Here is a 12,600-nt window from a genome sequence, read left to right as displayed (position 1 = left end):
GTTTCCGAGATGAAACTTTGAAGGTTATTTTTCAGAAGGCAGACTGAATAGAGGGATCGTTCCCACGGCTCACTGACTAACTCGGTGGGTCTCTCGCCAAAGCAGAGTCACACTCGAGGGGAGGGTGTTCAGAACACACAGCTTCCAGGACATTCCAGACTCAGATGGAAAGTCTCCAGACTGTAGCTAAAACTTTCACCGGTCCAGATATTCAGTTTTGAAGGGCTTCCCCGTGATGTTTTTGGTAGTAAAGGAGAAAATCATTTATCCTCAGGGCGTTTGGAATTGGCAAAATAAACATGCTGTGTGCAGCTGAGCCTCCCAAGCCTTTGATGTTTTCATTGAGAGGATGGAAGGTCCGGACCTAGACTGTCAGACGTGGTTGTCGCTTGCTTGATCTCTTAAAGTCTTTGTGTCCACAATACCTGGATACTCACTCCACGTACCACCTGCTGGGGCCTCATTTTTCTTTTCATTTCTTAAAAAAAAAAAAGACTCTCCGTCGTCTAGGCAAGTTGCGAGAACTGATGAACGCCTGCAAACGCTTGTATATATCAGCAGACCGCAGGTGATGTCGACGCCAAACGTGGAGCAAGGCCCGGGGGCGCCCTGGAGGTACCATCTCCGGAGCGACAGTGTGCACCTATCGCATTAGCAGCCCTGGGTTCCGCGTGGGTCTCTTCCACCCCCACCCCTCCTCTCTGAGCCCCTGCCCCCGTCTCACCTTCTCTTCCTTATGTCAGGTGGGGTTGGGGGGATGTCGACTCTTTCAAAAAGGGACGCAATAGGGTTGATGATGAGAGTTGGCGGCCAGGAGGGGCGCCCACACCGGCCCCGGCAGCGGTGGGCGTCCGAGGTGAGGGGGCGCTGTTCGGGCAGCAGAGCGCCGGGTGGCGGGCGGGCGAGCTGCCAGGCTGACGGAGAGGCCGGCCAGAGTGGGGGCTGCTCCGCCGCCGCCGCTGCTGTGATGCGGCGCCGGGGCTGCGCCGGACGGCGGAGTCAGAGCCCGGGCGCGGAAGCACCAGCTGCAGCATCAGCACCGGTGGAGGCACCTGCACCCGTCCTCGGGGCCCGCGCTGCGCTCTCCTCCCCGCCGCGCCCGGGGCCGCCGCCCCACGCTCTCTATGGATGTCAAGGCGGCTCCCAACGGGGTGGCCACCATCGAGGACCGGATCTTGCGGATCACAGGCTACTATGGCTATTACCCGGGTTACTCCAGCCAGAAAAGTAAGATGCCGCGGGGCTGCCCTGCTCGAAGCGCCGGAGGGGGGTGGGATGCGAGAGGGAGAATCGTCCGGACACCTGCAGCCTTGCCTGAGCCGCCAACGCCACCCTCTTGGCAGTGGGGCCAGTGGGCCAAAGTGTGTGCGCTGTCCTCGGTCCTGAACCATGGAAGAAAAATGGGGCTCCGGTCGTTTGCGCCTAGGAGTTTGGAAACATTCGCAGCCTTGGGGGCGGAGGCGCAGAAAGGACCCGGTGAGCGCTCCAGACGGCTGTCGGCCCGCTCACCCCTGGTTATTTACGACCGGAGCAGGCTAACAGGGCTGTTTACTTAGCGGAAAAGTCAGCCTTTGGGACTACACTCCCGAAAGCCCCTACTGGGTGCCAGGCTGCCGGCGGGGCGCTGGGGACGCAGGCTGGATAGATTCGGGGGTGGGACCAGCCAGGGCTGCTGAACCAGACTTGGGTCCCGGCTCCCGCTAGGTCAGCTTGCTCGCTTTGGGCTGCTGAGACATTGCCAGCGCGGGAATTACTCCTGTCAAAACGTGTTTGGGAGGTTCGCCATCCCGGGCGGAGAAAGAACCTGCTCGGGTCTCCGAGTCCCAGAGCTTGGAGTCAGAGGCCGTGCACATGACTGGGGGTGGGGTGGGTGCGAGGGAGAAGCGTCGCCAGGGCACGTCGCGTCTTCCTCTGAGCCCCAGCAGGCTGTTCTGCTGGGTGCCAGCTTTCTTCTGGCTAAGTGAGGTCCTGCGGCGCGGATGCTTTCCCATTTCTGGAGCAGTTTTGCTGGGAGGGAGATGAGGTGCGCTCTACTTTGGCCCCCTCCCCCAACACACAAACCCACCGTCTATATTTGCTGGCGTAAGCTCTGCTGCCTCATTTTCGCCCCTTCTCAACTGGGGGAGTAGCTGCGGCTTAATTCCTGTGCAGGTGGGATTTCACTTTTTCTATATCAATACATTTCTATTGCAATAGACGGAGCTCAATTAATGTTTTTGCTGTTAATTTTAACCAGAAGGCTTGGAAGCTCCTAGAAGCATTTCTGATTGGTATTTTCCTGGGACATTTTAGGGTACAGTCAACGTTGCAATTTCTCTGAAGCAGACAAACCCTGACACATAGACCAGGGATACTTTTCTTTTTTTCCATGTAACTTTCTCTCCATTTCTCTCCATATACTCCATTTATATTGAATAATAATTCAAGAGCTTTCTTCCATGGGCTGTCCTCACACAGATATTTTCTAGTTCAAGATTTCATTTGGCTTCAGGAAAGGCCTATCTGATTTGGATGGTTTCTGTCTAGCTGTTTTTAGCATTAGAGGCGTACATTATTCATTTTCCATACAAAAGTAATGATATAGTGTTAGAATTTTCTGGAAAGAAAATAACGTGCTGTGGAATGCAGTTTGAATCTTTGTACTATAGACTCAAAAACTTTTTTTTTTCCTATCAGCAAAGGGTTTCTTTTTTACCCCTAGAAACTTACATGAAGGCACTGACATTACCATGTGGAGATTCCTTAGATTTCACCTTTGAATATTTTAGTTAGGAATCATGGATTTTGATTGCTTGGAGAATGTAGAAGCTCTCTGTGAAACTACAAAACTCAGGGTAGTAGATTGTTATAATTTTCATAACAATGGAACTTTGGTTAATAAAGAACAAACCCAAAAGAATACTGGAAAAGTGACATTTTAAATAAAAACACATTCATATTATCTTTTTCTACTTGTTGAAGTAGCTCTATGTGTTTCATTTGCCATGCAATAACAGGACAGAAAGAGGGCTGAGTGTTGGCCAAGACACTAACTGAAGACAAAAGGGATAAAGATGAACTTGGCATAGTTATTTGTGACGGGCACTTACCTCACTTTAGGCCATGGAGTTGAAACAGTGAAGGCAGAGAAACTCACATAGACAGAGAATTATGTGATACTGAACTAACTTTCAGGATGCTTGTGCTTTTGGAAGTAGGAAGAAGTTGCCATTTTGCACAACAACAGGCTAGGAGAGAAGAGAGCTGGAAGAGAGCCAGGCAGCCGAGCACCATGAAATAACCCTGCCCTTAATTCAGGCTTCAACTACTAAACATACACATTGAAGCAAACCAGTATAATATGGTAAATTGGTTTAGCTGTTATCAGGAATGAGCAACTGCTTGGGGGAAGTCTGGAGGGAGGGATATATTTACGAAAAGGCTGTGGAGAGGAGTATATAATATGGGAAGGCAAGATGACTTTCCCATTTTCTGTCTGGTTGCATATGAGGCTTCCAGATGGGGTGATCTCTTGATATCTATGCTGTTTATCTTTTTAGAGGTAGGTAGAGACTCACCTCTAAGAATACACATCAGTGATGAGTGTCCTGTTACTACATCCTGATGCCACTCTGCCAGTCAGGAAAACGAGTACCTTGTCGAGAACAAATTCTAGTAGTCAGGCTGACACAAATATGTATATTTTATTCTGATACATATATGTATGGTACAGAGAGGATGAAAGCATTTGTCTAGCCTCGAGTTACTTATGATCTGTATGGGAAATAGATCTATTCATTAAATAGTTGTCAACTGAGCATCACTTTTGTGCTAGGAATCCATCAGTGAACAAAACAGACAAAAGTATTTTTGTTTTTAGAGCTTAAGTTCTAGTGGGAAGAGACAGACAGTAAGTAATAAACCAATTATGAAATTATATTTCAAGGTGAAAAATATAAAAATTACAAATTGCTTTGAAAATTTGCAACAGTGTAAAAAAGATTTAAAAATTCTGAGGGGGTTAGCGATTGTGGCAATTTTAAGTAGGGTGGTCAATTAAGGCCTCACTGAGGAGGTCACAAGTGAGCAAAGACCTGAAGATATGAGGGAGTTGTCCATGTGGACATTGAGAGGAAGATGTTCCAGACAGAGGGAAGAGCCAGGGCAAAGCTCTGAGTGAAGCATGCCTGGCGTGCTAGAGAAAGAGCAAGGAGGCCTGCATGGCTGAAGTGGGATGAACAACTGGGAGAGAGGTTGGAGATGAGGTCATACAGGGGCTCAGATAAAGTAGGGTCTTATAGACCATTGCAAGTCATTGGGCTTGTACTCTGAATGAAATGGGGAGTCTTTTCAGGGTTTTGACAGAGGAGTGATGTGACTTGACTTACCTTTCCAAAGAATCAATTTGATTGCTCTGTTGGAGCAGGCATGAAAGCAGAGAGAATGGTTAGTATGTTATTGTAATAACCTGGGTGAGAAGTGATAATGGTTTGAATCAGAGTGGTAGCAATAGAGGTAGTGAGAGGTGGTCAGATTCTGGTTATATTTGAAATTACAGCCAATAGGGTTTCCTGATGAATTGGCTATGGTATCTGCAAGAAAGAAAGGAGTAAAAAGTGTTCCCATCTTTTCTGATTTGACCAAGTTTGAGTCGCCAGTGGCTGAAGTGTGAAAGGCTGCAAGGCAGAGAAGTTTAGGGGTTGGGGGTAAGGATAACTTTTTGGAAAGGTTAAATGTAGTTGGAGATGTTGAATAAGGCTGGAGATGTCTCATTGGAGGTATAAATTAAGGATGTTCCAGCATTTGGATGTTATCTAAAGCCTAATATTGATGAGATTTCCAAAGAGTGAATGTATATAGAGAAGAGGAACAAGGCTTGAACTCTGGGGCTCTCAGATGTTAAGAGGTTGGGGAGAAAAGGAGAAACCATTAAGAGACCAAGAAAGAGCTCCTAAGGAGGTAGAAGGAAATCCAGAAGCATGTGATACCCTGGAAGCCAGAAAAGAGTTTCAGAGGGAAGGGATTATTTGAGTCCAGTGGTGATGAAAGGTCAAGTAAAATGAAGACTGATAACTGACCATGAATTTGGCAACTGGGTATATCATTGGTGACTTTGACATGAGCAGGTAAAGTGGCATAAAATGCATTAGAATGTGTTTACAGAGAATGAGAGGAAGGGATTGGAAACCTGAGTATAGACGACTCATCAAGGAGTTTTGTGCAAAGAGGAAGAGGGATTAGTGGTTGTAGGGTTAAGGAAGTTTTTTGTTTGTTTGTTTTGTTTTTAAGATAAGAGAAATCTCAGCATGTTTGCATGTAACATGAGAATGACTCATTAGAGAAAGAAAAAATTGTGATGTTGGAGAGATAGGGTATTAAATCTAGTGCACAAGGGAACAGACATTGCTTTAGAAAGGAACATATAGGGCAACGTGTACAGGTGCAAGTTCTGGAAGGTGGGTAACTGAGATGGTGGGGTCTCTTGAGGTTTTCTTTGGGTTGCTTTAGTTTTCTCCAAATAGAAAGCAAGGTCATCCACTGAGAATGAGAATTTGAGAAGAGGTAGAGGTTGGAGGAGAGAGAAGATGTGAATACTTAAATAGGGAGAGTGAACAAACTGGGGAAGTACCTTAAGGTGGTCTGGCTGCCTTAAAGGATCCATTTAAAGTTTCTGGTCAAATATATGGTGATGGAAGGAGAACTGCCTCTGGGTGGTGAACACACAATGTGATATATAGATGATGTATTGCAGAATTGTACACCTGAAACCTACGTAACTATACTAACAATTGTCACCCCAATGAACTTTAACTGAAAAAAAAAGACAGTAAAAACAAAAAGTTTCTGGTCACAAATTTAAAGTGAAACCAGTCTGTAGGTTGTTGTATTCATTGACACAGTGGAGACATGGAGCAAGTGAAGAGAAGGGTTTAACCAGAGTTGCAAATTATCCAATAGGTATAATAAAATAATAGGGGCAAAAGAGTTGTGAATGTATGCAAAGAAAGTATTATTATAATGATTGACCATAGAATTGAAAACTGATAAGTAGAGAAGAGAGGAAACGAAGACCATTGGGGAGAGTGAAAACGGGGAGGATCAATGGATTGGAAATCTCTGTGGGGTCGAAGGCTAGCAGTAGTTAGCTGAAAGATAAAAGGTGGTGGTCAGAGAGATAAGAAGGTTGTACACTATAAGAAGTCATTCATTTCCACAATTCAAGTCAAAGGATAAATTCATTTGTTTTATTGTGTTCCATTATCAAAGGTTTGAGGGTGAGGTTTCTTTTTGTGCTTGTGTAAGGAGGCAGTATGTTGATGTGCAGTGAATTAAACCATAGTGGTTTGGAAATTGATTGTAATCTAAGCCTGCCAGCAACTGACTCTGAGACCTGGGACACCTCTCTGTAGGCACCAGTCTCTGTAAAAAAGAGGGTGGACATCACTGTCTCAGAACAGCCATACAGTAGGTCATCTTTGACAGTCAGCAAAGAGTCCCACCCTCTACGGGAGAATCTCACTCAGTAAACACTATGAGTCCATTTACTTTGCCTCTGTCTCATCACTCCACCTTCTCAGATAGTAGCCAGTTGCCTCTTTTTGTACCATGCATATGTTGGCCTTTAGTTTTTGCTATACCCTGTACGTGACCATGTTCTATAGCTAATTTCCATTCATAGTTGCACATGTACAGTAAAACTTTCTCCCCTGCTGTGATCCTATCTCTGACCATCCTGTCTCCAAAAGGAACGCTACCAACTTCTGGCTCCTTTGACTGTCTGACAGCTATGACTTAGCCTTTCCCAAGTTTCCAGCCTCAGCAGTCTCTTCTCACTCTTTATTTTCCCTGAGTAAGCTAATCAATCTCACCATTTCTTATCTGTCTGTATTTCTAGATCCACTTTTTCTGAACTCTGACCCACATTTCAAACATCATACTAGAATTCCTACCTGGATGTCCTCCAGGCATGTCACACATAAAACTAAATTCATCATCCTGTCCTTAAAATGTGACTTTGCCTTCTTATTACGTTTTTTAGCTTCCAATATCCGTATCTAACCAATTGCCCAGAAACCTGGAGTTATCCTCAGACTCCGCCCTCTCCCCACATCCCATATTCAGTGAACAGGTTCTGTCTCAACTTTCCCTCCCACCGTCACTGCCTTAGTTCTATCCATCACATCTTCTGCCCAGCCTCACCTTGACAACCTTTAATTCCCTAAAATGCAAATCTGCTCCCTTCATTTCCTTAATCAATTGCCTGAAATAAATCTTCATTTTTCTGTGGAATAACTAAGTCCAAACTCCTTAGTTGCCACAACCTGAGCTCAGCTTACGTTGGTCTATTTTAGGACACATTTCCTCCCTAATTGCCAAAGTAATGCATGCTTAATGCACAAAATATGGAAGGCAGAGAAGCAAAGACAGATTAAAACAAAATTACTCATAATTCCACCACCCAGAGGTGATTAGTGTTAATGTTTTGGTTAACACTATCCTTTTGGTTATTTTTATATCCACAGATACAGGCAAATACTTTTTATTTCGTACTGAACATTTCTCTCATTGGTCTATATATTTGTTATAAATTTAATGTAGACATAGTCTCCCATATATTTAAGCACCTTCATCTACTTAAGTTGTTGGATTTTTACTTCAATTTTTCTTTTTAGTTTCACATCCCACATGGCTTCCACAAATCCTGGTCATAGTTTCATTAAGCAGCTCATTGTTTTATTAACATTATTGTCCCATACTCTCCTGCTCCTTAGTGTCCTTTTACACCATGGCCCAAATGGCTTCTTCTCCCTCTGTCTCCTTCCTCATACTTTGGAAAGCTCCTCTTTATTTTTAAAGGCTGAGTTGAAGTGCACTGTCTTCTGTAAATCTTCCTGATTGCTCCAGGCTGGGTGACTCTTCCTTCTGTGCTTCTGTAATACTATGTACTCACCTCTGTTCCAGCATTTAGCAGACTACTATTTTGGGCTATTTACATCAGGCTATGTCACCCACAGAGCTTGAGAAGGGAAGGGACTTATCTTTATTCATTTATTTGCCTCTTAAGCAAAGTGTCTAGTACATTCTGGGTGCTCAATAAAGTTTATTGTACTGGTGAATGAATGATTACAGATTCCTTTGAAGAAATTGTAGCGTCAATTGTTTTCACACAGAAAAAAAATAGTATGTGATGGTAGTGATTGGAAGGAAATTTTAAAAATTTGCTAGCTATGAATGAGAAACAGATGTGCCTATTCAAAGAATGAGAATACACCAAATGGTATTGTATGATCACTTTACCTTTGTGGTGGTAACTTCTTCATTTGTATCTTTCCTATTTCCTTCATAATATTTTCTGCACTTGAATGGGGTAGAGGTAAGGCAATTTTTAAAAATACAGAGTAGTAAGTATAAAGTTACTAGAATTATAAGAAATGAAATGTGCCCACCCCTCCCTTTAAAGTGATTGCTGTTGGTCTTCATGGTACAATATGAATATAATACTTAAGCACTCTAACTGGATGAGTTATAAAATTGTCTCTTGCAGGTGAAATGAATGGACCAAACGTTTCTCCCAGTTCATATTCTGTTTATACCTGATAGTAAGCTTTATGCTTCTTTGTATATGATAGGCAGTATTTTGTAAACAGTTTTAGACTGACACATAAGGGCTACGTTGATGCTGAATATCATTGCATAGTCATTAATATGGATAATGAGGTAGTTTCTACAATGTTAATTCTGATATGCATTTTTCACTTAAAATACAAATTTACATATAAACTGAATACTTGTGTTATAGAATACTACTTCTACTACCAGCTAACATGCGGGTTTTACATTCAGTTTGATATAATTCCTTTAAAAAGCCTTAGATGACCTGGGTGAGGCCATTAGGTTTAATGTAAAGACCACAAGACCCTAGTCTGCTACTTGCTAGCCTTTTAAATTTGTGTAAGTAACTTGACCTCTTAAATTAACAATTTTGTTCTTGGAAAATGGGAATAATAATAGTTGCTTCACAGCTCATTGTGAGGATTAAGGAAGATAATATATATAGAATGTCTGGTACAATGCCCAGTTCAATGTATGGAATCTGTTATGATTATGGAGAAAACTAATAGAATTGATTTCATGATTTCAAAGACGCTTGCTCATTATTTTTTTGTAAATAAATGGTTTACCACTTTTTCCCACCATATCTAACATCGTACTTTGAATTGTTATGGAAAATTGTGTTACAGCAGTGTTCAAGATAATTTACAAATTATCCAAGTTCATAATTGCTTTTATTTTTGGATGTTGCCTTCCTCTCCTTAGCCATTTCTGGCTTGCCTGGTGTTGTAATGAAAGGAGCAGTGCTACTTGGAATGCCTTTAGGGATAATTTATAATGGGCTGGAGGCCATTTGTGATGAGATTATTTCCACTGGGTTGATCCAAAACAAAGGAGACAAGACTAGGATCTATGGATGGGTGGCAAGATGGGTTTGCATGTATGGAGATGCAAATACCCAGACATCAAAGTAGAGGAGAATGCAGGGGTGGGGGAGTTGGGGGCATGTGGAGGTGAGAGTGGGAAGGGGATGGGTGGAATTCCAGATGGAAATGGATAGCATGGGGATGTGGCGGGTAACATTAGATAGGATTAGTAGGGCAAACAGGTGAAGAGGAGGTGAAGGCTGAGGATTAATTTGGAATGGTTTAATGGAAGTTTTATTGTTCCTTTTATATGTGGAGTCTGAAAGGGTCAGTTCCTTTTTTGGCGATTTATATAGTAGCAAATATAACAAATAGGTATTTCACATTCTACTTAAAAAATACATCATTATGTTACAAATGCATTTACATATCTATTCATAGTCTTACTTAGTTATAATACTGTGTTTCCCCCAAAATAAGACCGGGTCTTGTATTAATTTTTGCTTTCAAAAGACACATTAGGGCTTACATTCAGGGGATGTCATCCTGAAAAATCATGCTAGGGCTTATTTTTTCCAGTTAGGTCTTATTTTTGGGGAAACACGGTAGTTATAATTTTTTAAGTTATAAAGCACTAACTAACAGATACAGAGGAATATAGAGAAAAAGGAAAATAATCTTGTGACCCTAACATAACTACTGTTATTTTGGTTAATTTCCTTCCAATCGTCCTAATGCATATTTAGGGTTCACTTCTTGATTTAGTGACACTACAGTATAGTCATAATTTTGATATACATACAATTTTGTGCCCTGCTTCTTTTCCACGTAACATTTTAGGATAAGCATTTTTCTTTCAAGTTGTTGCATTTATCTGTTTTGAGAGGCTGGAATTAGATTTTCCTCTGAGAGAGCTTGGCTTAAAAAATTTGGGCAAGCTAGTTCTCAGTTATTTGAGACTCAATAAAATGGAGAGACCTGGAGTATTATTGAGGGCTTGTTTAGTTTCTTGTCACAGGATTGTACCTGAACTAGCTTAAGCAAAAATGGCAGCAATTGAAAGGATACTAGTGTCTCTCACGGATTTTAAGGGCAGGGATTAAGGGGGATAAGGTAGCATAAGGTCCTGGAGGGCTGTGGAGGAAAATGGGAAGCCCTCTTTCTCTGCCTTTTATCTCCTTTTTTCTGGCACATGTTCTCCATTCTTGTCTCTTGCTGCAGGTTGGCTTTCTCTATTTTCTTGTCCAAATGGTTGAAAATAGACTCTGCCAGCAGTTCCAATGTTTATACGTCCTTTGTTCAAGAGACCAGACAGATTGAGCAAGAATCTCTTACTTCTAAATCCCTTTCCTGGGGAAAGGGACTCGTTGGTCTAATTTGTGTCAAGTGCATACTCTTGAGCGCATTGACTGGTAGTTTGGGGCAGGGTCAAGTTATGTAATCATGGCTGCCACAGGCTCTCTCCTGTAACCTGCTAACTGGGGGAAGAGTTAGTTTATGAGTATAGAGAAAAGGAACGATTGTCTGGGCAGCCACCTTAATAGCTGTTCGGTTCACAGATGTATGTGTGAAAAGTTTTTCATATCAACTAGTAGGCTTCATTTAAGATCTGATTTTTTGGGGGGGAGGGGTCCTGATAGCCCTTAGAGTGTATCTAGGTACTGTTTAGTGAAGTTATAGACACTGCATTTCTGTAAACTGAGAAAATCCAAGTGTCTGTTTGGATTATCAGTCCCTAGGGAGTTCTATTTCAATATTACCCAGCCAGCACTGCGGACTGCTTATTACATTGTATTGGAGTGCTATGGTTGCAACAAATGTGGAAGACATATTTCTTTTTTTTTTCTTTTTTCTTTTTTTTAATTTATTGGGGTGACGTTTGTTAGTAAAATTACATAGATTTCAGGTGTACAATTCTGTATTACATCATATATAAATCCCATTGCGTGTTCACCACCCAGAATCAGTTCTCCTTCCATCACCATATATTTGAGACATATTTCTTTTTCTAGGTCAGATAGGGCAACACACCACTTTCTTCAGACTCAAGATATTCAATATTCAATATTCGATATTTGATATTCAATAGGATGGCGTTTAACACTGTATATTGTTAAACGAGGACTGAAATTATACTATTGTAAAATCTAAGATTTTCTCTCTTTTGTCCTGGGCTAATGCCAAGACGACACTAGGGAGGTGTTAGTAATAGTTTTATGGTCCTGAAAACCAGACATACTAGGAATTCTTTATCCCTTGGGAAAGCTAAGATTCCTATGGGTGGAAGATCTGGCAGGGTTTTGCTACTGATATCTTGCCAAACCCCAGATCGTGTGACTTTGGTATCATGAGTGTCATTATTTGGTATCATTTTGGTACGAGTTCTTTGGTATGTGTTTCTGTTCATTTTCATGTTTAATCATAGGCATTCTAGAGGAAAGACCCAGGTCGAATGAGTTGGGAGCCATTTGGAGACCATCTTCCCTGCTGGAGTTATGGCGGCAGGTTCTATAGAAGCCATATACCTATCTATTTCCCAGGGACTTTTTAGAACAAATATATTAGAAGTTGAGAACTTTTTCTCCTTAATTTTTATTTATTTTTTTAAATTAAAGTTTATTGGGGTAACAATGGTTAGTAAAGTTACGTAGGTTTCAAGTGTACAATTCTGTAATACTCGTACATCACCTATATATCACATGGTGCACACATAATGTGATATATAGATGATGTAATACAGAATTCTCCTTAATTTTTAAAAAAGTTGTGAGCACCTGAAACAGGAGCTTCTTGTCTTTCACCTTTCTAGTCCGGGTCCACGTAGCAGCCTTTGTGATCTTTAAAAAGCATTAATTAGATCCCGCCATTCCTCTGGTTAAAGCCCTCAGTGGCTTCCCATATGTCTTTGGAAAACTATAAAACCCTAAACCCAGCCTACAAGGTGCTGCAGGGTCGAGTTCTTCAGATGGCACCATTCTTCCATGCCCTCACTGTGCTATGGTTATACTGGCATATGCACCAGCCTGTCCTTTCTCTGGGCTGATGAATGAGCTCATCCCTCCTCCTGGTGGTGTGACCTGCCTGGCTTCTAGCCGTCTCTCGGGTCTTATATTAAGTGCAACTGCCTCAGAGAGGCCTTTCCAGTTTCACACCTCTCTCATCTCATGCACTTTTCCTTTATAGCACTTACTACAAACTACAA

The 12,600-nt window shown here is 42.1% G+C and overlaps 1 protein-coding gene across 1 annotated transcript in view; it reads left to right on the top strand.

Moving 5' to 3' along the window:
- The first annotated feature begins 962 nt into the window (after positions 1-962).
- The window catches only part of SLC35F4 (solute carrier family 35 member F4), a 183,381-nt gene continuing 171,743 nt past the window's right edge, over positions 963-12,600 (top strand). The window contains exon 1 of the mRNA XM_081048973.1: positions 963-1,227. Coding sequence (XP_080905099.1) covers positions 1,125-1,227 — 103 coding nt within the window. The 5' untranslated portion in view covers positions 963-1,124. The remainder of the gene's footprint in view (positions 1,228-12,600) is intronic.

The sequence above is a fragment of the Rhinolophus hipposideros genome, assembly GCF_964194185.1.
Source record: "Rhinolophus hipposideros genome assembly, chromosome: 5".
Lineage (NCBI taxonomy): Eukaryota > Metazoa > Chordata > Mammalia > Chiroptera > Rhinolophidae > Rhinolophus > Rhinolophus hipposideros.
The sequence above is the reverse complement of the archived record's forward strand: the minus strand, read 5'-3'. Positions and strand labels throughout refer to the sequence as shown.